Consider the following 25,869-nt stretch of genomic DNA (forward strand, 5'->3'; position numbering starts at 1 on the left):
TTTGTAACTTTTTCTGTTAAGGTCTTGTACATGTTTTGTTCCTGTGTACCCTCTATTTTTGTTGCCATTGTAAATGGTACTTAAAAAAATTCTCTTTTTAATAATGCATTCACATGGTTCAGAATTTCAAAGCTGCAAAAGGATGTATAGTGAAAGCCTCCCTTCTATCCCTGACCTGGTTTCTTCTTTCGCCAATTTTGTATGTATCCATCTGAAAAATATTCTACACAAGCAGATGTATATGTCTATTCATTTTCTCCTCTGGTTTTCCAAGTATAATTAAAAAAATTTTTTTTATTTTAAAAAAACACACAACTATATACTCTATACCCTGCTGTTTTCACTTAAAAAATATCTTGGGGACTTCCCTGGTGGCACAGTGGTTAAGAATCAGCCTGCCAATGCAGAGGACACAGGTGTGAGCCCTGGTCCAGGAAGATCCCACATGCCATGGAGCAACTAAGCCTGTGCGCCACAACTACTGAGCCTGCATTCTGGAACCCGCGAGCCACAGCTGCTGAGCCCGTGTGCCACAACTACTGAAGCCCGCACACCTAGAGCCCGTGCTCTGCAACAAGAGAAGCCACTGCAGTGAGAAGCCCACGCACCACAACGAAGTGTAGCCCCCACTCGCCGCAACTAGAGAAAGCCTGTGTGCAGCAACAGAGACCCAACACAGCCAAAAATAAATAAATAAATAGACTTATTAAAAAAAAAATCTTGCAGATGGTTCTATATCAGTCAACTTGGTAAATAGCCACCTCCTTTTGAAAGAGTGCATAGTGTATGTTGTAGGATATACCATAAAGTTAATAAATCCTATGTATTAGGTGTTCTAATCTTTTTTTTGTTTTTGAATACTGTTTTAAGTGAATAACTGTGTACAGGTACACCAAATAATATATTTTAAAACATTTTTTTTGATGCTTATTGCTGGTGTACGGAAATGGTAATTAATATTTTTATACTAATCTTACATTGTGATGTTGCTGTATTTTCTTAGTAGATCTAATTAGATTCTCTTAAACATTTATGTATGGGAACAGACAGATTTGGCTCTTCCTTTCTATTATTTATTTGCTGTCAAGTAACCTGCTGAGCTGCTGTTTCAATGAACTGTTACTACAAGTGATATAATGGGCTTCTTTGCTTTGTTTCAGATTTTAAAGGATTATTGCTGGCATTTCACCATTAAGCATGGTGTTTGTAAATTTTTAGCAGATGCATTTTATTGTGTTAAGGATGTCTCCTAATTTCCAAACTTAGCTGACAGCTTCTATCATGACTGTTTTTCTGTATCTTGAGATCATATAGTCAGTCTCTTTTACCTTGTTACTTATGTTAATGTATTTTTTAAAATTTAGAACTATTCTTGCATTTCTAAGATAAATACACATTTCATTTTTTAAAAAAGTTCTAAAATAGGTGTGTTAAAATTTAATTTTGAATTAAGTATCTTTGTTTTTAATTGAGATTGGCATATAATCAGTGGTATGATGGTAAACATTTAACAACTTACTCATCAGGCAAAACGCCCTGGCTTGTAGCTGATGCCAATTTCCATGGTATAAATTACTCCTGCCATAGCAGATTTTGAGCTACTAACGTCACTCAGTGTGGACATGGGAAGAGGTGCACACAGTTGGCTCTTCGGAGCCAGTGTTAACCAGTTCCACCATACCACTGCATAGCTCTTGTTTTTTATATTGTCTTTGTTTGGTTTGGTGATCAGAGTTATAGTAGCCATATAAAATGTGTTGGAAGTGTTGCTTCTTTTTTTCTCTTCTTTGGAACAATTTATGTATAAATAATTAGTTATCTTTTTTTATATATATAAATTTATTTTTGGCTGCGTTGCGTCTTTGTTGCTGCATGTGGGCTTTTCTCTAGTTGCAGCGAGCAGGGGCTACTCTGTTGCGGTGCGCAGGCTTCTCCTTGTGGTGGCTTCCCTTGTTGTGGAGCACGGTCTCTAGGCGCGCGGGCTTCAGTAGTATGGCTCGCGGGCTTTAGAGCGCAGGTTCAGTAGTTATGGCGCATGGGCTTAGTTGCTCTGCAGCATGTGGGATCTTCCGAGACCAGGGCTCGAACCCATGTCCCCTGCATTGGCAGGTGGACTCTCAACCACTGCGCCATCAGGGAAGCCCTACCGCTTTTTTTTAACCACATTTTTTTCCCATTCATCTGTCATTGGGCATTTAGGTTGCTTCCATGTCTCGGCTATTGTAAATAATGCTGCAGTGAACATGGGAGTAAAGATATCTCTTTCAGATCCTGATTTCAGTTCCTCTGTCTCTATACCCAGAAGTGGAATTGCTGGATCATATAGTAGTTCTGTAATTTTTTGAGGAACCTCCATACTATTTTCCACAGTGTGTGTGTATCCTTGTATTACCATCGCCACAATCAAGATACTCAGCTGTATCATCACAAGACTCCCTGTGTTACCTCTTTATAGCCACACTCAAATCCCCTCCCCTATCCTTGACCGCTGGCAACCACTAACATGTCCATCATTTTATAATTGTTATTTCACAAATGTTACATAAATGGAATCCTGCTGTCTGTGTGCTGTTGAGATTGGCTTTTTCACTCAGCACAGTTTCCTTGAGGTTCATCCAAGTTGTTGTGTGTATCAACAGTTTGCTCCTTGTTGTAATATTCCATGATCCGGATGTACCACAGTTTGTTTAGCCTTCACCCACTGAAAGACATTTGGGTACTTTGCAGTTTGGGGCTATAACTACTGTGAACATTCATTTCCCAATTTTTTAATGAAAAATTTCAGGTACCACCTACTGTCAACAAAGTACCTTGGTTCTGTATTGGAATGTTTTCACTATAAACTGTAGTCAGTGCAATATATCCATATCCTGAATTATTTTTATGATATTTCTGTAATTTAGATATGAATTAATAGATTTTAGTTTTTGTTTCATTGTTATTTGGCTTAATTGAAATGAGTCTCTTTGCTTTATGATTCCATTATATGTCCTTTTTCATAGGTAGGGAAAACTGGTACTTAGCTTACCCAAGTCAGTCATTAGACACCTTGGGTATTCTGATCCAACATTTAATATCCTTTTTGACAATGAATACCACACTTTGAAATATAAAAAAACCCACCAAAACCAGAAAAACCCCACATATCTTTATATGTTTTGGGGAGGAAAGATTGTGACTGACAACTTGTTGAATAAAGTGTACTTGTTAAATATTTGTGTGAATATCCTTTGTTTAGGAAGTCGAGGCACAAGAGGTTCTCAAATTGATAGTCACAGTAGTACTAGCAACTATCATGACAGCTGGGAAACTCGAAGTAGCTATCCTGAAAGAGACAGATATCCTGAAAGAGACAACAGAGATCAAGCAAGAGATTCTTCCTTTGAGAGAAGACATGGAGAGAGAGACCGTCGTGACAACAGAGAGAGAGGTTTGTTAAATGAAATATTATTAAATAGTGACCGACATTGATTGGGAGAATTGTTTTTTTTCCAACCATTATCAGTTTACTTTTTAACATAAAATATCTTTTAAGACTTTTGCTTGTTGACACATTTTAAATTATTATACTTATTCATATAATCTTCCATTTTTACTTAGTTTAGGAGAGATTATGTAAATAGCTAGCTACCAGTACCTACTTGGTAACAGAGCAGGTGCTGAATTAGTAGGTACTTGCATACTGCAAGAGTTAAGGTGCCTTGCTGTATGTCTCTTACCTTAACCAAACCGCTCACAACGTTTTAAAGAATATAGATGCTTGGGTGACGTTTCAGGTATTTCTGATTCAGGAGGTAAAGTTTCTCATCTGAGTATCCTGGCCACTCACTCACTAGCTGTGATACACAGTCTTGTAAGGACTGCCAGGGAGAAACAAGAAAAAACTGATAAAGATAGTGCTGGGGGTTGTTTAGAGAAATGTTTTATTCATGTTCCTTCCTGAGAATATGTAATACTTGGTTTAAATTTAAATTCTTGTATATTTTAAGCTAAAAGTGTTCTGTTACTACTAGATGATCTCTTAAATCAGTTTTTTTTAAAATAAATTTATTTATTTTTGGCTACGTTGGGTCTTCGTTGCTACGTGCAGGCTTTCTCTAGTTGTGGCGAGCGGGGACTACTCTTCATTGCAGTGCGGTGGCTTCTTATTGCGGTGGCTTCTCTTGTTGCGGAGCATGGGCTCTAGGCGCATGGGCTTCAGTAGTTGTGGCACGTGGGCTCAGTTGTTGTGGCTCGCGGGCTCCAGAGCGCAGGCTCAGTAATTGTGGCGCACGGGCTTAGTTGTTCCGTGGCATGTGGGATCTTCCCAGACCAGGGATTGAACCCATGTCTCCTGCATTGGCATGCGAATTCTTAACCACTGTGCCACCAGGGAAGTCCCTTAAATCAGTTTTGAAGCAAGATACTAGAAGGCATTTAAGAAGGGTTATAAGTACTTTCTTTAACAAGCTTTTATTCTGTACAGATTAGGGCCTTTAAACATTTATGACCTTATGAAGGTCTTACTAACCTTGCCTGCTTACTAAAGTAAGGTTTGCTGTAATGCTGAGGTTAATATAGTACAAGACTTGATGGAGTAGGGAATTGAGTATTGATGCTTCACAGTGGGCTGAATTAAATCAAATATTCTTTATAATATTAAGTCAGAGAATGTATATTTTAAATCCTTTATCTTTCAGTATCCGTGAGTTTATGTATGATAAGAGAATCTATGTTTCATATTTTAGGAGATTTGGGCTAAGAGAAGGGTAGTAATTTTTCCAGTGTTAGAGAAATAAGTTCTAAAGCTAAAAGTCGAACTCAGGTCTTCTGACTATAAGTCTTACTCCCTTTTTATTTTATTTTACTGTAACTACTTCAATAAATATCAGTTGTATGATTGAAAGAGAAATATATTTTTGATAATGATATATTCTACAAATGTTTATTGAGTACCCATGCACTTTGCTAGGTTTTTGGAATACAACACTTGTGCTTATAGAACTTTATAAAGGGGACGATATCCCCCCTGAAAAAAGAAAAGTGATTGTTGGGTGCTGTCAAGGAAACATACAAGGGATCCAGATAGAAATAAAGGATGAGAGGGACCTACTTTATTCAGATAGTGTGCTTATGAAAAATTTGCGATGACATTTATGCAGAGGCATAAATGCAAGGGAAGAAGCTAGCATTGCAGGTATTGGAGGGTAAAAACATTCCATGCAGAGGAAAGAATGTGTGCCGATTCCGAGACAGGAAATAGCTTAGTATGTCCTAGAGTTTGAAATAAGATCATTGTGACTACAATGTGGTGAGCAAGGGAGATAGATAAAGGTTGAAGGTAGAGATGTGTTCAGGACCTTGTTCTGTGCTCAGGAATTTAAATCTTCCCGTTAGTTCTTCACAGCCTAATTAGGGTACGAATAGACAGTTAAATATGATAAATACTACTACTATATAAAGTTCTGTGAGAAGACAAAGATGCAGACAGAATACTGAGGCAGTCCATAAAAGCTTCCTAAAGAAGAGACATCTGAATTAGGGCCTGAAAGATAAATAGGAGTTGGCTAGAAGGAATCATGGAAGAAACACTGCAGGGAGAGGGTGCAGCATGTGCAGACACACAGGACTAAAAGAAACATATACTTTGGCGTAGTAAAGAGTGAGGTTGGAGTAGAGGTGTGCTGTAATCGGTAGGGAAGGAAAGAAGCTAGGAAGAAGGATGGGGGGGTGTGTGGTGAGAGACTATAGACCACGTTGTAAATGGCCTAGTAAGTCAGGCTAAAAATTTTGGATTTATTTGCCTTTTTCATTGCCTAGGAGATAAGTGCTTTTAAGCAGTTTTTTTGTTTGTTTGTTTAGCAGCTGGAAAAAAATATAGAGTTTTCCTCAGAAAAAGAAAAAAGGTATTAAGGAGTCTGGCAAAAGACGGAAGACAAGGATACCAACCAGTTAGACCATTGATAACATGGGCATCTAAGAAGAGCTGATCCAAGTCTAAGTTAACTATTAATTGTAGGGATTGAGAGAGGAAATAGAATAAAGAAATATTTTGAGAGTGAAATTGATGGTACTCGAATATCATGGTACTTGGAAAACTCAGAGGTTTCCAGCTTTCATGATTGGGTATCATTCATTAAAATAAGGAAATACTTGAAGAGAAGTATGCTTTTGAAGAACACATTTTTGGGGAAAGATAGGGAAGATGGTTGAGATGTGTTAAAGTGGTGTTCCTTTCCATTTTCTCTGAAGTAAGTAACCTTGTCATTGTGGTTGGGAAAATAGACTTTTTATTTGTCAAAAAAAGCTTGCCTGAGTAAAGGAGTCTGTTCCCTAACATTGCTATAATCAGGAATTTCAAGTATGAATTGCTATAAGTTGCAGTATTGAATTTGTTTGAGGTTGTTTTCTAATCATTGTGACATTAGTATGATCCCCAAACCAAGAATTCAGACAGTCTAAGACATGAGTGTACACCCTTCCAGGAATCTAGAGTGTAGTACAATAGAACCATTTTAAATTTAAACTGGTTTCAGCAAAAGTAAAAAAGAATTTAAGAAAATTGACTTCTAGTCCGGATGTTCCAAGTATCTACCATCTCTGTGACTTTGACAAATCAACTTCTGACCATAAATTCTAAGAAGAAAAGGGGTAAAGGGGCTGGACAAGGTTTAGCTTTGTTTTGTTTTAGCTTTAAAATTCTGTGAATTTTCATATCTTGATCTAATAAATATGGATAATTCTTATATTTTTCATCTGTGATAAGAAAGGAAATTCAAATTATTAGATTGAACCCTTCACTAAAAATATCCTAAAATTATTCTGCTTAATAAGTTGATGTCAGAGATTGCACTTACAAACCTGTTGGCCATATTGTAGTATGCCTTTTATGACTAACTAGTAAACAGTACTGTGTAGTGTGAAAATAGAGATATCGCAGTAGCCTAGATCATAGCACAGTGACCTACTTTCAAAAATGGCTATCTGTGTGGAAGAGTTCATGCCATTTTCTTAGACATCTTTTGATCCCAGACTAATTTCTTGCTCAACTGGGCATACTGGGTAGCATGCATTCAGTTTGTGTTTATATGATTCATGTATTAAAAAATATATATAAATGTGATGGGGTTATCATTTAACATTTTAAGAAAACAGCTCTTCATCTGAGTAATCAGTTATATGATTAAATAAAATTTTTAGTCGATTAGTAGTTATTAATTATAAATATATATCACTAATATGAAACACTTCTTACATTTGATTATTTCAAGATTGCTAAGCATCAGTACCCTTAATATTCTAGTTTATGATAAATTGATGTTGCAGCAACAAATATTGACAGATGTTTTGTTCTACTATATTTTCCTCACATAATAGCTGCACTTTGATGTGTATATATTTCGGCCTGAAATTAGAGGTGTGACTTACGAGGGAAATTTTTTTTTTCCTTCAGCTCTTATCTTCTTCACCTCCTGCTGCCCCTATCCTTTGCCACCAGTGTTCTCAGGTCCTGCTGGGGGGACAGAGAAGATCAGAGGTGAAGGGTAGAGATGGCAGAAAGTGGGGTTGGAGCAGTGGGCTGGAGGTAGGGTAGGGAGCATGCAGAGAAGGATCCAAGGTGGATCAGTGGGAGGCGGGAGGGGGGTTATGGGGAGCAGAAAACATGGTAGTTAGAGGGCAAATAAAAATTACCTTTAAGAAAAAGAAATGTTTTTAAACATCTAGTGGTGATTATTTGGATGATTAAATTAAAAGTAAATACAGTACCTGATTTATATTTGTTGCCGGTGTGACCCTATACACAGATAAAATGTAAGATTTGCCATACTGTCATCTGTGAAATTAATCACTGACAAAACTTGGTTTTCATTGTAGATCAAAGACCAAGCTCACCAATTCGACATCAGGGAAGGAATGACGAGATTGAGCGTGATGAAAGAAGAGAGGAACGAAGAGTAGACAGAACGGATGATAGAAGAGACGAAAGGCCCAGGGAAAGAGATCGGGAAAGAGAGCGGGAGCGGGAGAGAGAGAGGGAACGGGAGAGGGATCGGGAGAGAGAGAAAGAAAGAGAACTAGAAAGAGAGCGCGCTAGGGAACGGGAGAGGGAGAGAGAGAGGGAGAAAGAGAGAGACCGGGAAAGAGAGAGAGATCGGGACCACGATAGAGAGAGGGAAAGAGAGAGGGAGCGAGACAGGGAAAAAGAGCGGGAGCGGGAGAGAGAAGAAAGGGAGCGGGAGAGAGAGCGGGAGAGGGAGAGAGAGCGAGAGCGAGAAAGAGCGAGAGAAAGGGAGAAAGAGCGAGAACGCCAGAGGGAGTGGGAAGACAAAGACAAAGGACGAGAGGACCGCAGAGAAAAGCGGGAAGATATCCGAGAAGACAGGAATCCAAGAGATGGGCACGAGGAGAGAAAATCAAAGTAAGTGATTGTGAACCAGTTTTTTACATGTCAGTGAGGAATTCAGAAAGTTCCATTTAATGCTTCTCGGGGGCCCCTAATATCCTCTTAATTCTTTTTCCTCTCCACATTTTCCTGTATTTTAGTTTTATTATATGTATTTGGTGTTCAACATCTTTTGAATTGTCTAGGAAAAAACAGTTTTCTCATTCTACTATTTCTGTATCCAAGAGATATAGTTAATAATTCTTGTTTACTGTTTGATTACAGCCATTTAAAAAAAATTAAGTTATTTATTTTTGGCTGGCTTGGGTCTTTGTTGCTGTGCGCGGGTTTTCTCTAGTTGTGGTGCGTGGGGGCTACTCTTAGTTGTGGTGTGCGGGCTTCTCATTGCAGTGGCTTCTCTTGTTGCAGCTCATGGGCTCTAGGTGCGTGGGCTTCAGTAGTTGTGCATGGGCTTATTTGCTCCGCGGCATGTGGAATCTTCCCGGACCAGGGCTCGAACCCGTGTCCCCTGCATTGGCGGGCAGACTCTTAACCACTGTGCCACCAGAGAAGCCCAATTACAGCCATTTTTGATGGTACATTGGTTTATTTGACTGCTACAGACTTGTTTTTAACAGGAATCCAACCTGAAAGTGGTAGCATCAGTGGGTTTATGTCCCATCATATCCACTTTATAAGTAGTTAATGGAGTTGGCTTGTCACCAAGACATAATGCTTGTGCTATTCCTGATAATCCTTTATGAGTTCTGTGTACGTATAAGTCGAGAGTCACTACCCCCAGGCTGCAGAAGCATTTACAGTGTCTTAGAACAGAGGAAATTCTGGAACCACTGCATGGCTAGAAGGAGACGAGAGATAGAGAGGTATCCTCTCTTGGGTTGTGGAGTTATAGTAGATTATTGGAATAAAAAGATGTGTTCTTATTATCTTATATATCTGAGGGCATCTTCTCTCTTCTTTCTTTTCTCTCTCTCTTTGTTTTTCTTTTTTTTTTAATATCAGTAAGAATTTATTTGCTCTGGTATCTGGGAAGTCCAGGGTTAGTTTTTGTTTTGATGTGACTATATCCAGATTCTCAAACAAACATAGAGTGGTGTATCTCCACTGTTCTTTTTCTGTATTAGTTTTAGACTCAGAAGGCTTTTACCGAAATGATGGCTAGGATGACCCCAGGGTTATACCTATCAGCTCAGTAGCCCTCTCTGTGCTGGGGCTCTCATCAGTAGAGGAGTTAGATAAGAGAGCTAAGCCAATCACTATAGCCATGAGAAATCTGGATTCTGGTCAATTTTGAGGTTTTATAGACATAAAACCAAACGTATCAAAATTGTTTTTTTTTTTCAAATACCAACTAGAATAGAGGGTATATTTAAGTTTGTTAAGACAAACTGGAAATAATTTATATATCCTCAATTTCTTTGCCTCTCCCTCTACCTTATTTGCCTCATGGTGAATACACTCTCTGCTTTAGGCTTTTTTCATCATTGCTCTTATGGATTTTGGTTATAAACAAACAACGTAGCACAGAAATGGAGGCTTCTTCCATTAGGTCTTGCCTTCCCTTCAGTCTGCAGCCAAGGTTTTCTGTAGTTCACTTTCTCGCTTCCCTCTCGCCACATTAAAAAAAAAATCTCACATTAACATAAAATTGATAATACCTTTCACACATGCAGGCACACAGTACATTATTATTTCTCTTCTCTCCTCTGACCTCTTTAACTCTCTATCTTCTAAGATTAAAATTCTGAAATCTTTGCTATTTATTTATTATTATTTAATCCTATGCTTTGATTATATTTTACATGCTTCTGATCTCAGCTTACAGTAGCCAAAATTTCTTCTAGTTTTTCGTGGCTAGACATTCCAAGCATTGACAAGGGCCCCAGAAATTTAGGAGTCAACAGCTCTATAAAATAACTAGTTATATGAGGTTAACATCTTGATGTTTTCATCAATTATATTGTCATCTCAGTAGCTGAATTTATCCAGCACTTTCGTTTTTAACCATGGTTATGAGGAAGGTTTGTTGAATTGCCGTAGTATTTATTTTACTCTAATTTTGTTTCTGTAGATACTTCCTTGAAATTAAATTTCGTTTTTTTGCATGTTTTATATTTTCTTATGTTATCAATTAACCTCTTGCTGTGTATCAAACCACATGAGAAGTTAGAAGTTTAAAACAACTACCATGTATTTGGTCATGATTCTGTGGGTTAGCAATTTTGTCTCGGCTCAGCAGAGTGGCTCTTCTCCTGGTCTCACTTGGGATCACTCATGCTTCTCCAGTCATTCTGGCAGTTCAGCTGAGTCTGAGTGACCCACGTGGCCTCACTCACATTTCTGGCAGTTGGTGCTGGCTGTTGCTTAGGGCATCTTATTTTCTCTTCCATATGACCTCTCATCCTCCAGTAGTCTAAACTCTACTTTTGCATATGATAGTAGAAACATACCAAGAAGGCAAAAGCAGAAGCTGCAAGGCCTCTTGAGTCCTAAATGTCCAAACTTAAACTGTCATTTTCACCACATCTTCCTGTCATAGTAAGTCACTGGGCCAGCCCAGATCCAAAGAATGGGGACAGAGACTGCCTAATGATGGCAGGAGCTTTTGATAAGGAATTGCACAAGCTTGGGCCTGTGAGTTGTCATACTACATCTGGGGTCTCCTTTTCCACCTGGTTACTCATCTATATGAGTGAGCTGTCAAGGAGAAAATGTGCTCATGTGCTGCAGTGTTTCTCAACTTTTAGCCATAGTATTTACAAACATTGCTGGCTTAAAAAAAAAAAGAGTGGTCAAAATTTAACAAAAATATAGGAAAACACTAGAATAACTTAAGTATCCAGAGATATAAATCACTAGTCATTTGAAGTTTAACTGAAGAACAAGAAATATGGTGAACATATGAATTATTTTATTAATTTGTCACCAAGCAGATGATATAGTTCTAAGAGATGAGAAGAAACTGATTTTTACAGTGTACCCACAACATGACTGGCACTGGGTTTATGACGTAACGAACTTATTCCTCATTGCAATTTTATGAGATGGACCCCCATTTTTTCAGCTATTTTCAGATGAGAAAGCTAAGAATGACCTCAAGGAATTTACCTAAGGTTGCATAATAAGTAACATGACTAGAAGTTGAACTCAAGTCTTTTTTGACTCCAAAGCCAATACTAGATTTTCTCGTTTGACTTCCCAACATAAGGTATTTCTATACCATAAAAAGGTAAAACTAATGAATAATTTTCAGTAGAGGGTACATTGATTGCTCTGCTATATGTTACCACTTCGTAGTAGTTAAATCTGGTGAATTTCAGTGAGTTATTCTACATCTACATGAAAAAGATAAGAGGTGGAGCCATGTATTTGAAGTCCACAGTTGTAAGTCTTAACAAATGAAGAATTTTATCAAACATGCCGAATGCCCTTTGTATGATATAGATAGCTCTGAGAGTATTGGGTTTGTTTTTTTTGGTTTTAACTGTGTTCTCTTTATTTTTTGCCAGTGTTAACCTTTATTTATTTTTAGTTTTTATTAGAGTATAGTTGATTTACAATGTTCTGTTAGTTTCAGATGTACAGCAAAGTGAGTTGGTTATACATATACATACATCCACTCTTTTTTTTTTAAGATTCTTTACCCATATAGTCATTACAGAGTACTGAGTAGAGTTCCCTGTGCTGTACAGCGGATTCTTCTTAGTTGTCTATTTTATATATAGTAGTGTGTATATCTCAATCCCAGTCTCCCAATTTATCCCTCCCCACCCTTATCCCCTGGTAACCATAAGTTTGTTTTCTACAAACTCCCGTTTTGTGAATAAGTTCATTTGAGTGTTATCTTTACTTAGATTGCTAATTGTGATGGGACATTTAAAGTTCTGGATGAAGCAGGAATACACTATTTTTTGAGACCTAAAATTCATAATTTATTGATTATTGGATATTCATTCATTTATATAATAGAAAATTACCATAGAATTTCCATCACTACCATTTTCTCATTCTATTTTTTTTCTGTTTCTTTCTTGCCATACTCTGTCACTCTTTTTTTTTTTTTCTTTTTTGCGGTACGCGGGCCTCTCACTGCTGCGGCCTCTCCCGTTGCGGAGCACAGGCTCTGGACGCGCAGGCCCAGCGGCCGTGGCTCACGGGCCTAGCCGCTCCGCGGCATGTGGGATCTTTCCGGACCGGGGCTCGAACCCATGTCCCCTGCATCAGCAGTCGGACTCTCAACCACTGCGCCACCAGGGAAGCCCTCTTTTTTTTTTTTAACATCTTTATTGGAGTATAATTGCTTTACAATGTTGTGTTAGTTTCTGCTGTACCACAAAGTGAATCAGCTATATGTATACATGTATCCCCATATCCCCTCCCTCTTGCGCCTCCCTCCCACCCTCCCTATCCCAGCCCTCTAGGTGGTCACAAAGCAGTGAGCTGATCTCCCTGTGCTATGCAGCTGCTTCCCACTAGTCTGATAGTATTATAATCCTACAATTATACATTCTAGTTACAGCAAAAAATAATAGTAAAAATGTAGTAAAGAAATCTTTTTCATCCCCTGGAATTTTATAAATTACATTTGTCCAATTTAGGAAGCGCTATAGAAATGAAGGGAGTCCTAGCCCTCGTCAGTCACCTAAGCGCCGGCGAGAACATTCTCCTGACAGTGACACCTACAACAGTGGAGATGATAAAAGTAAGCAGGATCTGTTTTCCGCATTTCTATAGTCATATTCATTTGTAACCACGAGACCATTCTTTCACATCAATACGAAATGATGAATTAAGATTTAAAATGTTTTCTTGCTCTACTGCCTTTGAATATCTCCCATTGTGACTAAAGTATGTGTTAGAAATAGTCATTCTACCATAATGGCACTGTCATTTCCTACTAGTTGTAGTAAAGCCATAGTTTTATTTTTACTGAAGTTGTTATTTTTAAACTTTTAAAATGAAAAGGGAGAAATTGGTTTATTATTTATAGGTAGCATGCAATATTGTTAACATGGTGAAAGTGTGATTACTTTTATCTTTTTGTATAGATGAAAAACACAGACTCTTGAGCCAGGTTGTTCGACCTCAAGAATCTCGTTCTCTTAGTCCATCCCACCTTACAGAAGACAGGCAGGGTAGGTGGAAAGAGGAAGATCGTAAACCAGAAAGAAAAGAAAGTTCAAGGCGCTATGAAGAGCAGGAGTTCAAAGAGAAAGTTTCTTCTGTAGATAAGCAGAGAGAACAGACAGAAATCATGGAGAGCTCAAGAACTCGTTCACAAGACATGATAGGACACCACCCATGTGAAGATCGAGACACATCTGATCGAGCTCATGATGAAAATAAGAAAAAAGCAAAAATTCAAAAGAAACCTATTAAGAAAAAGAAAGATGATGATGTTGGAATGGACAGGGGTAACACAGAGACAACGTCTGAAGATGGTCAAGTATTTTCACCAAAAAAAGGACAGAAGAAGAAAACCGTTGAAAAAAAGCGTAAAAGGTCCAAAGGTGATTCTGACATTTCTGATGAAGAAGCAGTCCAGCAGAGTAAGAAGAAGAGAGGCCCACGGACTCCCCCTATCACAGCCAAGGAGGAATTGGTTGAAATGCACAATGATAAGGATGGCACTATGGAGGATCCTCAGAAGAAAGAAGATACAGCGTTCAGTGACTGGTCTGATGAGGACGTGCCTGACCGTGCAGAGGTGACAGAAGCAGAGCACGCTGCCACAGCTGCTACTCCTGGAAGGACTCCTTCCCCGTCTTCTCTTCCTCCTCCTCCTCCTCCTCTTGCCACGACGACAACTCCTGCTGCCACCACCTTCAACACGTTGACCGCCACCATTTCCACCTCTTCCACCCCAGCCAACACCACCAACACTTTTACCAGTGAAGACTCACATAGAAAATGCCATAGAACACGAGTGGAAAAGGTAGAGGCACCTCATGTTACTATAGAAGATGCACCACATCGCAAGCCAGTGGATCAAAAGAGGAGTAGCAGCCTTGGCAGCAATCGGAGTAATCGTAGTCATACATCTGGCCGTCTCCGCTCCCCGTCCAATGATTCTGCACATCGAAGTGGGGATGACCAAAGTGGTCGAAAGAGAGTACTGCATAGTGGCTCAAGAGACAGAGAAAAAACAAAAAGTCTAGAAATCACAGGAGAGAGAAAATCTAGGATTGATCAGCTAAAGCGTGGAGAACCCAGTCGAAGTACTTCTTCAGGTAATGAAAATGAAGTATAATCTAACCACTGTTTCCTATGTTAGTATATTTGTATATTTTGTACAGTTTTTTGCTTTGTTCAAATCATAATTTTAAAGTAAATGCTAAATTGGTTACTTTATATGCTGCCTTGAATTTCAAGGAACCTAAAAGCTTAACCATCCCGCCAAAATGTTACCTGTTATCACATTACTAGCAGCATTATAGTAGAGGTACATTCAATGAAGTCAGTTTAATATCAGGATTTTAGTAGTATATCTTGGTGGAAATACGTATTCAAGTCCTCTATTGATGCCTAAAATTTTAACCTTCTGCCTCTTCTTCCTGCAACCAATACTTTCTCTTTTGACCACAGAAAATAAGGTAGGGGGATAGGAAGAGGTCAGATAATGAAATGATCATTTCTTTTACTGCTTAAACACTTTATGTATTTATTTCTTTGAAGATATTTTGTGGTCATAGTGGAAATAAACAAGGAAACATGCTTTTTACATATTTTAATTAACACTTTGAGAGATGGAATTTTTCATTAAGATGGGTCCTTTGGATAATTTAAAATAAATACAGAAATAGATAAATTGTCAGTTTTAAAGGGCCTTAAAATGAAGCCTTTTATTTCCATTTTATCACGTGTTAACTCTTTGTATATGGTGTATTTATTTTAGATCGCCAGGATTCAAGAAGCCATAGTTCAAGAAGAAGTTCTCCTGAGTCAGATCGACAGGTCCATTCAAGATCAGGGTCGTTTGATAGCAGAGATAGGCTTCAAGATCGTGATCGTTACGAGCATGAGAGAGAGCGGGAGAGAGAGAGGAGAGATACACGGCAGAGAGAATGGGAGCGAGATGCCGATAAAGATTGGCCCCGGAACAGGGACCGAGATCGACTACGGGAACGGGAGAGAGAACGAGACAAAAGGAGAGACTTGGACAGGGAAAGGGAGAGATTAATCTCTGATTCTATGGAAAGGGACAGGGACAGGGACAGAGACAGAACTTTTGAGAGTCCTCAAATAGAGTCTGTAAAACGCAGTGAAGCAAAACTGGAGAGTGAACATGAGAGAGACCTAGAAGGCACTTTCCGGGACTCTTTAGCTTTGGATAAAGAAAGAATGGATAAAGATCTAGGATCTCTGCAGGGATTTGAAGATACAAATAAAGCTGAGAGAACAGAGAGTATGGAAGGTGAGTGTCACGCCTTTTTGTCGGTTTCAATGCTCCATTCCTTTTCAGATTTCATAGCAAACAAATATTTCCTTTTGAAAGGTCATCTGATACACATATTGACTCCATTGTTTTAGGGAAAATAGAGTTTATAAGGAAAAGCCTTATAATGCTTAAAAAATGTGTTCCACTCATTAGTACTATCAAGGTAGACTTGGTTCAAATAAGCCTAAATGAAATAAATGATTACAGTCGTCCCTCAGTCCTTCAGTATCTGCAGGAATGGGTTCCAGAGCCCTCCACAGATAGTAAAATCTGGGCATGCTCAGGTCCCTTATTAAAATGACTTCCCGCTCCTAGAATGAGGGACCCTGAGAAGGCCACATCCACCCTTTTGCCCACTCAGAGCCAACCTCAGCTATGGACATCCACTCTCCAATCCTTCACCCCTGATAATGCTATACAAGCTGGCTTAATGCCTCTGCACTCTGAATGAGCTTCCTTCTCTAGGCTTCTCTGTACCCATTGCCTGATAGACCTTTTCCCTTTTATCTTCTCTTATTCAAACTGCAAGTCCCAGTTTATGCATTATTTCCTCTACGAAGCCTTCTCTGCTAAAGGTGCTTTACTCTTTCAAATCGCCGTAGCACCTTGTTTATACATCTTTAATAGCATCCCTGTGCCATATTATAATTATTTTTCCATAGTTTTCTCACCACTATAGTGTACTCCTTTGTTAGGCACCATAGCTTTTCATTTCTTTATCATCAAGACTCTAGTAAGGACACAATAAATGGCTGATGAATGAAAACATGTTCTGCTGTGCATACATGTTCTGCATCTTATTCTTTGGTGAATTATAGCCCAGGTTAACAATAGTAATGGCCCCCCTGAAAATTCTTCTGGAAGTTCTGCCTCCACTACACCATTGTTCTGACATAACCTCTCTACTTCAAGCCCCCAAGAAACTTCTGGGATACTTCGTACATAAGCAGTAATATTTTATATTCTTTTTATTTGTTGTATTGTAGCACTAGTCCCAGAATAAAGTTCACATTCTTTTAAAACTATAAACATCCTTACATCTTTTGGTTATTTGGTTAGATATATTCCAATACACCAACTGTTAACATATTTTTTCTACTTGACAAAAACATTTCTGCCTCAGTGGTCTTCACATTTTTATCTCAAATTTGAATTTTAATGGCATCAATTTGTGACCCATAGTACTATTAGAGGTACAACCTTGGGGTATAATTGAATATAATCTTAACCAATCATTGTAATATCTCTCTTGTGATAGGAGTTCTTGCCCTTCATCCCTAAAATATACCATTCATTGGTTGTGATCACAGATAACATAGCATAGAAATTTAGAGGTGAATTACCTATTGTGAAATGCAAAATTTATCCAGTTAAAGTAGGACAATGAGTTTGATAAAGCTTGAAAAGTTAAAAATCCTATTATTTGCATTTATGTTTAGATGTATATCTGTGTAATGAAGTTATTAAAATTGTTTACTTTAGAAGTGAATGGTGGGGGTATGAGGAGATTACTACAGAATTTAATAGAGTAGAAAATTATTAGAATGACTAGAAACATCTCATAGTTTATTATATTTTATTTGCTGTAAGTTTTATAAAGCATGCTGTTGCATTTTGAAAACTAATGTTGTAAACTCAGTAAAGTGTATGGATAACACCTGATTAGAAATATTAAGTGTACTGTATAGTTTTATGATAATTCAAGTTCACAACTAAGTCACCAGGAGACAAAGCTTTAGCCTAGGTAGTTGAGAAAAGTTGGTAAATAAAGAAATGGAAGGTACGCTAGTGGTTAAAGTTTCAAATAAATTTTACTAATTAGTTTGCAAGTTCTTTAAAATTAATGAATTTATTTTGATAAAGAAATTAATGCATCCTTTTGAAATTAGATTTCTCTGGACTTAAAGTTTTATTATAAAAAATTAACAACATAATATCAACATTAACATGTTAGTGGTAGATTTTCTCATATTTTAATTGTAATCTTATAACTTATTTTGATATTGCTGTCCATATTGTGTTCTTGGCATTAAAACTAAATTTAATTTTTAAGTTTTCTTTTGGAGGTATCAAGTGTTTTGAATAATTAAATATAGTTTTCAAATAAAAAAATGCTTTTCAACTTTTCTTAGTGTGCACAGCCTCTCCTCTTTGTTTTCACTTAGATAACCCTTTCCCTTAACACTCCCTTTGGCATGAAATTAATTTTTCTGTTCAGCAGGAGATGACGAATCCAAGTTAGATGATGTGCATTCGTTAGGATCTGGTGCTGGAGAAGGATATGAGCCAATTAGTGATGATGAACTAGATGAAATTCTGGCAGGTGATGCTGAAAAGAGGGAGGACCAACAGGATGAGGAGAAGATGCCAGGTAATCATTTGCAGAGGTGGTTGAATGTAAGAAATATTTAATTATGGTATAGTGATATTCTTTGTTCCCTTTCATGATGTAAGAATTGATAAAATGCAGTTAGAATTTTCCCATTTTAATTAAATGTTTTAATGAACATAGAAGGGCCAATAAAATGAAAATTATAGTTAATATGCTCTGCTCATTTTTAAGTAGACATTGCCTATAAATTGGAAAGGGCATTATTTAAAATAGCACAATTGTAAGATTTCCTATCAAACAGTGATTGTCTAGCAGTGTTCTAGATGGTAGGTGTATGGTACAGAGCTTCACAACTGTGCTGCCACAAACCAACTTTTGAAATGACCATTCAGAAATTTCCAAAGGTCGAGGTTATATTTGAACACTGTTTATATACTTCTCTCTCTCAATTTTCTAAATTCAGTAATCATTTCCATTTATAGTACTTTATTCATTGCCAGAACTTCCTCCAGTGACTGTACCATGAAGCAGCTACCTTCAGTGTTCTTGTTGAATCATCCCAATTAGTCTAATTGTTACTAACAATTTTTTTTTTATCATAGGGTCTTTGCTTTGTTTGGGTATACAGAATATTAAATTCTTATTTTGACTTAATTTGCTCTTACATTTTACAGTTTTTTCTAATGTATAATATATATATGAGTGTTATCTTTATTATTATCAGCTATTAGGTATTTCTGAATAGAACATTATTTTGTTAATTTCCTAAACTCTGACTTATCAGTGGATAGATTATTCTCAATTTTAATCTTAGCCACTGCCTGATTCTTAAATTTATTTCATAATGAATCATTTGTTTTTAAAAGGTAAACTGTGTCTGTGCATGCATGCACACATGCAAACTAAATACACTCCTGGATTTACTTAATTAACCCTTGAAATGACTCTGGTACCAAGCTTCAAAATGTCAGACCTAATATAGTGAAATGATGGAGTTCTTTCATTGAGGATCTCTCAAGCAATTTAAATGCATTATTTGTCGGAATGAGTTTGCTTAGGTGTTTGTTTGCTTGCCTTTTTTGTTTGGTTTTTGGGTTTTTTATTGAAGTATAATTGACATACATTAGTTTCAGGTACACAACGTAATGATTTGACATTTGTATACATTGCAACATGATCACCACATTAAGTCTAGTTACCATCTGTCACCATGCAAAGTTACAAAGTTTTTTTTCTTGTGATGAGAACTTTTCAGATATACTTTCTAGCAACTTTTAATGTTGAAATACAATATTATTGACTATAGTTACCATGCTATACATTACATCCCCATGATTTATTTATAATTGCAAGTTTGTACCACTTGATACCCTTGACACATTTTGTCTAAACTTCACATTCCTTCCCCTCTGGAAGCCACCAATCTCTGTATCTATGAGTTTGGTTTTCTTTTTGTTTGATTCTTTTCATTTTAGATTCCACATATAAATGAAATGGGGGGGGGTGGAGGCACTCGCCTGTGACCTCTTCGCCTCCTTTCCTTTGGTGAGAAAGTTATTTGTAGAGGTTCTTAAGATTCTAAATTTTAGCTTTTATAGAAAATCTTTTGTTTTAAGAATGTGCCTTTTTTGATTTATATTACTTGTTATTTAATGCTTTCTGTGGCTTGGAATCTGTATTTCTCTATAGATAACGAGAATGTATTTCTTGGTGTAATAAAATTCTGTTCTTTAACTTTTTGTAGATCCATTAGATGTGATAGATGTGGACTGGTCTGGTCTTATGCCAAAGCATCCAAAAGAACCACGAGAGCCTGGGGCTGCACTCTTAAAATTCACGCCTGGAGCCATTATGCTGAGAATTGGGATCTCTAAAAAGTTGGCTGGTTCTGAACTCTTTACTAAAGTCAAAGAAACATGTCAGAGACTTCTAGAAAAACCCAAAGGTAATTCCGTCCCACTTTGACTATATAATGTTTAATATAAACATTAAGGTGCCTTTGAAAAGGATTCTGTTCTCATGTAGCAGTTACAGTATAAGAACTTTTTTTGTTTTTGAGGACTCACTTATTTTCAGTATTTAATCCTCATGGTCAAAGTTCGTTTTAATTTATTTTGAGAAAAATTTAAGCCTACAGAAAAGTTGTAAACATAGCACAATGATCTTACTGTATCAAAGTTACTTTTTAACAGGTAAGTTCTAATGTCAAAGTGCTCAGTGGTTTACCCAGGGCTAAATGAAGTAGAGCCTGGGGAAGTGAACTAGATATTGTTCATATCTAAGCAAATTGGTTATCTTGGCAACCCTTTCCCCCGGGAAATGGGGAATTCTACTCAAATGCAGATGTTTAGGTTGACCCTTTAACAAAGTGGTTAAGAGCTTAGTCTCTGGGCCAGATGGCCTGGATACCAACAGGCACACCACTTACTAGCTGTTATTTAATTTATGTGTTACTGTTATCATCTACAAGCTGGGAATAATTACACCACCAATCAGTTGTTCCATATGATTGTTAGGAGGAACAAATGAGTTGTTACAAGTAAAACACTTAGAATAGTTTCTGACATACAGTGATGCTCAGTAAATATGAGCTGCTGCTATTTAGTTTAAAACATTTTATCGCATTGATTTTAGACCTTACTGCTACAGCTTTTCATTATTCCAGAACACTTTTAGTTTATAGGGTCCTTGTTTTCTGTTTCTCTGGTACCTCGCTTATTATGTTTTGGCAGCTCATTAAGACTTTATTAATGGGGAGGAGGAGTGTAAAACAGGAGGAAAGGAGGTAAAAGGTGAAAGCACTAAGATTATTTAATGTTTTGTCACATTCATTAGAGTAAAATTTAGGAAAAAGAATTGAGCTTTTACTAAATTGAAAAAAATTGTTTTATGTGTTTCATGATCCATGTTCTTTCTTCAACTGTTAGCATAAGCAGTAAGACTCTTGATTTTAAATATGGCTTAGTATACATAGAACGTATGTGTAAGAAACATAAATTATAATGGTGAATATGTGTTAACCTGACAGATGACCAGTGTCTTGAGTTCTTGCCCCACTCTTTCTACTTTGATTGGTTCTGTGATCTTAAGTAACTCTTGTGGGCATAAAATGATGTAATGAAATCCCTAAGTTCTTATCCACATCTACAGCTATTTGCTCCTGTGTCTCTTGCTAATGGCATTTCAAGTTAAAGTCTATTGCGTAGTTAGCAAAATCAGACTATAGTTTGTCCTTGACTAATGATCACTTACTTTAAACAATGAAAACGTACACTGTAAAGAGGGATTTGATTGTCCTTACCAAGTAGTCCTATTTTTTGGTGGTATGATAGCTTTGTTAGAGAACTAATATATGATACTGAATATAAGTTCGCTAAGAAATAGGACTGTTTTGTTTACTGCTGTATTGTCTAGTGATCTATTCTTACTAATTATGCTATTGCCTTGAAAAGTACCTGACACATAGTAGGTATTCAATAAATATTTGTGAAATAACTGATTTTTTTCTAATCTATTCTGTTTCTGTGCCCCAGTGCTGAAGAAAGTATATCTCCACTCCCTATGTAATTTTTAAATTCTAAGGCTTAAAACAGAAAACTTGAATATGTACTGAAATTTAAATTGCTTTTGTCCAGGTTTTCTGGTTATAGTATGATTAAGTTCTTTGAAGCTAAATTTTCCCAGTTATTTTAGTTCCTTTGGTTTACTTGTACTTATATACGTGTTTAATCTGTCTCGAGTTATTTGGTGCTGGTCAGTTCAAAACCAGGAAAAGACTGAGTTTAGCCATGTTATATGTTCTAGGGAGGTTTGCAAGTGTGTTTTATAGTCTACTGTTGTGAAAGCAGAAAATATTTAAATAAAAAGTAATTTGTCCTAATGAGCAATTTTCAAGGAAGTGCATGGACTCAATGGAGATTTCTTTGTATCTATAGTAGAATGGTGGTGAATGTTTGGTGCTATTTTTTTTAATAGTCTGCATTATATGACTGTGTCATTGGTTGGCTCAAACATTGGTATGGCTGAATTACCTGAGGAACTGCCTTTTCCCCCAACGGGATACCCACTAAGGTATCCTAGTTCCAACTGTGGAGAGTCTGTAGGTCTGGTGGCAGAGCCCTGGCACTGTATTTTTAAAAACTGCTCAGATGATTCTGATAGACATCGAAGTTTGTGAACTATTTCTGAGTTTTTATTTACATTTATTTTTGCTTTTGTTATAAACCTATTCACTAGGTGTATAACTTACCAACTAGGTATATTACATGAGACAGGTTTCTTGTTAATTATCTAATCTATTTATGCTCTGCAGTTCAGGAAATGAAATATGTAATACAATTTCATTAATTCTCAAATGTCTGTTTTGTTTTTACCTAGGTGTTATTTACTATTTCCCTTTGTGGGCTCTAGCAATAACCTGTTTGATCATGTTGCTATAGAAACACTACCTGATACCATTCATACTCTTGGCCAACTCCTGGAATGTTAACTTTGAAGTTACTACTCTTTCTGTTATTTATTAGATTAATGACTGGCCCTATTCTGTAAATTTTGATTTCTTGTCTATTTTTAACTCAATCTCTATTTTTATTAAGTGTTTTCTCCCTACTTTGCATGTTATGACTTAAAACTAAGTGATTTTGATACATTGTCCCAGGTTTTTACTGTGACCAAATATTGGATAAAATTTGCAGATTATCTAACAAATAGCTAATCACTTTCCTAAGTTTTTTAGGGTTCACAGAATGTAGTCACATTACTACATTTGAATCTTGCCATAATAAAGTCCTGAATCTAGAACTTTTAGTTGATGGTACACAATATATTGAATTTGATTTTACTAATTCTTAACTTGAACTTTTTTCCCATAGTAATCCGTGTCTAAATTCTGTCTCCCAATTCTGCTTTTCTTATATCTTAAAGTGGCTATCAGAGTATTTATTTTTGTTTGAGCCTAGCACCAAAACTACATACTGGAGTTCTCTCACAGAGAACATACTGCCTTTAATATGAAATAGTTTTCACCACTGTTGGTAACTTTGATAAAGTATAGATAAATTTAGTATAGATAGACTTTCTAAGCAGTTGATAACACTTCTATTTTCAGAAACCTTAATGTGTTTATTTTTTATTGAAAGACGCAGACAATCTTTTTGAACATGAATTGGGGGCTCTCAACATGGCTGCATTACTACGAAAAGAGGAACGAGCAAGTCTTCTTAGTAATCTTGGACCATGCTGTAAAGCATTATGCTTCAGGCGGGATTCTGCAATCCGGAAGCAGCTTGTTAAAAATGAGAAGGTACTGTTGTTTCCTTAGAAAAATTGGAACATGTCTGTTGAGTAGTATGGATGACATATTCTTCATTTGATTGCTTTAAGGTGAAATTAAGGTCCCATCTGCTTTTATGAGTTTGGTTTCCCAGTCTTTTACACATGTAAAAGAAAGAATTTTATTAGAATTTATAGTACTTTTTATTTTACTTTAATAGTTTCAAATAACATTTGTTTTGAATAACATTATTATTGGTACTGGAAAAAAAATTTTTTTTTTTAACATCTCTATTGGGGTATAATTGCTTAACAATGGTGGGTTAGTTTCTCTTTATAACAAAGTGAATCAGTTGTACATACACATATGTTCCCATATCTCTTCCCTCTTGTGTCTCTCTCCCTCCCACCCTCCCTATCCTACCCCTCCAGGCGGTCACAAAGCACCAAGCTGATATCCCTGTGCTATGCGGCTGCTTCCCACTAGCTATCTACCTTATGTTTGTTAGTGTATATATGTCCATGCCTCTCTCTCGCTTTGTCACAGCTCACCCTTCACCCTCCCCATATCCTCAAGTCCGTTCTCCAGTAGGTCTGTGTCTGTATTCCTGTCTTACCCCTAGGTCCTTCATGACATTTTTTTTCTTAAATTCCATATATATGTGTTAGCATATGGTATGTGTCTTTCTCTTTCTGACTTACTTCACTCTGTATGACAGACTCTAGGTCTATCCACCTCATTACAAATAGGTCAATTTCGTTTCTTTTTATGGCTGAGTAATATTCCATTGTATATATGTGCCACATCTTCTTTATCCATTCATCTGATGATGGGCACTTAGGTTGTTTCCATCTCCAGGCTATTGTCAATAGAGCTGCAGTGAACATTTTGGTACATGACTCTTTCTGAATTTTGGTTTTCTCAGGGTATATGCCCAGTAGTGGGATTGCTGGGTCATATGGTAGTTCTATTTGTAGGTTTTTAAGGAACCTCCATACTGTTCTCCATAGTCGCTGAACCACTGTGCAAGAGTGTTCCCTTTTCCCCACACCCTCTCCAGCATTTATTGTTTCTAGATTTTTTTGATGATGGCCATTCTGACTGGTGTGAGATGATATCACATTGTAGTTTTGATTTGCATTTCTCTAATGATTAATGATGTTGAGCATTCTTTCGTGTGTTTGTTGGCAGTCTGTATATCTTCTTCGGAGAAATGTCTATTTAGGTCTTCTGCCCATTTTTGGATTGGGTTGTTTGTTTTTTTGTTACTGAGCTGCTTGTAAATTTTGGAAATTAACCCCTTGTCAGTTGCTTCATTTGCAAATATTTTCTCCCATTCTGAGGGTTGTCTTTTGGTCTTGTTTATGGTTTCCTTTGCTGTGCAAAAGCTTTGAAGTTTCATTAGGTCCCATTTGTTTATTTTTGTTTTTATTTCCATTTCTCTAGGAGGTGGGTCAAAAAGGATCTTGCTGTGATTTATGTCATAGAGTGTTCTGCCTATGTTTTCCTCTAAGAGTTTGATAGTTTCTGGCCTTACATTTAGGTCTTTAATCCATTTTGAGCTTATTTTTGTGTATGGTGTTAGGGAGTGATCTAATCTCATACTTTTATATGTACCTGTCCAGTTTTCCCAGCACCACTTATTTAAGAGGCTGTCCTTTCTCCACTGTACCTTCCCGCCTCCTTTATCAAAGATAAGGTGACCATATGTGTGTGGGTTTATCTCTGGGCTTTCCTATCCTGTTCCATTGATCTATCTTTCTGTTTTTGTGCCACTACCATACTGTCTTCATTACTGTAGCTTTGTAGTATAGTCTGAAGTCAGGGAGCCTGATTCCTCCAACTCCGTTTTTCATTCTCAAGATTGCTTTGGCTATTCGGGGTCTTTTGTGTTTCCATACAAATTGTGAAATTTTTTGTTCTAGGTCTGTGAAAAATGGCAGTGGTAGTTTGATAGGGATTGCATTGAATCTGTAGATTGCTTTGGGTAGTAGAATCATTTTCACAATGTTGATTCTTCCAATCCAAGAACATGGTATATCTCTCCATCTATTTGTATCATCTTTAATTTCTTTCACCAGTGTCCTATAATTTTCTGCATACAGGTCTTTTGTCTCCTTAGGTAGGTTCATTCCTAGATATTTTATTCTTTTTGTTGTAGTGGTAAATGGGAGTGTTTTGTTGATTTCACTTTCATATTTTTCATCATTAATGTATAGGAATGCAAGAGATTTCTGTGCATTAATTTTGTATCCTGCAACTTTACCAAATTCATTGATTAGCTCTAGTAGTTTTCTGGTGGCATCTTTAGGATTCTCTATGAATAGTATCATGTCATCTGCAGACAGTGACAGCTTTACTTCTTCTTTTCCGATTTGGATTCCTTTTATTTCCTTCTCTGATTGCTGTGGCTAAAACTTCCAAAACTATGTTGAATAAGAGTG

At 36.9% G+C, this 25,869-nt stretch overlaps 1 protein-coding gene across 6 annotated transcripts in view; it reads left to right on the forward strand.

The window, feature by feature from the left end:
* ZC3H13 (zinc finger CCCH-type containing 13) overlaps window positions 1-25,869 on the forward strand; it is a 91,468-nt gene that overhangs the window by 58,686 nt on the left and 6,913 nt on the right. For 3 of the 6 annotated variants that reach the window (XM_060129045.1, XM_060129049.1, XM_060129050.1), the window contains 9 exons: window positions 3,239-3,430; window positions 7,433-7,516; window positions 7,855-8,398; window positions 12,982-13,085; window positions 13,432-14,613; window positions 15,279-15,797; window positions 18,040-18,192; window positions 19,898-20,098; window positions 23,292-23,455. In XM_060129045.1, the coding sequence (XP_059985028.1) occupies window positions 3,239-3,430; window positions 7,433-7,516; window positions 7,855-8,398; window positions 12,982-13,085; window positions 13,432-14,613; window positions 15,279-15,797; window positions 18,040-18,192; window positions 19,898-20,098; window positions 23,292-23,455 (3,143 nt within the window). The remainder of the gene's footprint in view (window positions 1-3,238; window positions 3,431-7,432; window positions 7,517-7,854; window positions 8,399-12,981; window positions 13,086-13,431; window positions 14,614-15,278; window positions 15,798-18,039; window positions 18,193-19,897; window positions 20,099-23,291; window positions 23,456-25,869) is intronic. The other 3 variants (XM_060129046.1, XM_060129047.1, XM_060129048.1) reach the window with 3 other exon arrangements.

This window comes from Lagenorhynchus albirostris, chromosome 18 (assembly GCF_949774975.1).
Source record: "Lagenorhynchus albirostris chromosome 18, mLagAlb1.1, whole genome shotgun sequence".
NCBI lineage: Eukaryota > Metazoa > Chordata > Mammalia > Artiodactyla > Delphinidae > Lagenorhynchus > Lagenorhynchus albirostris.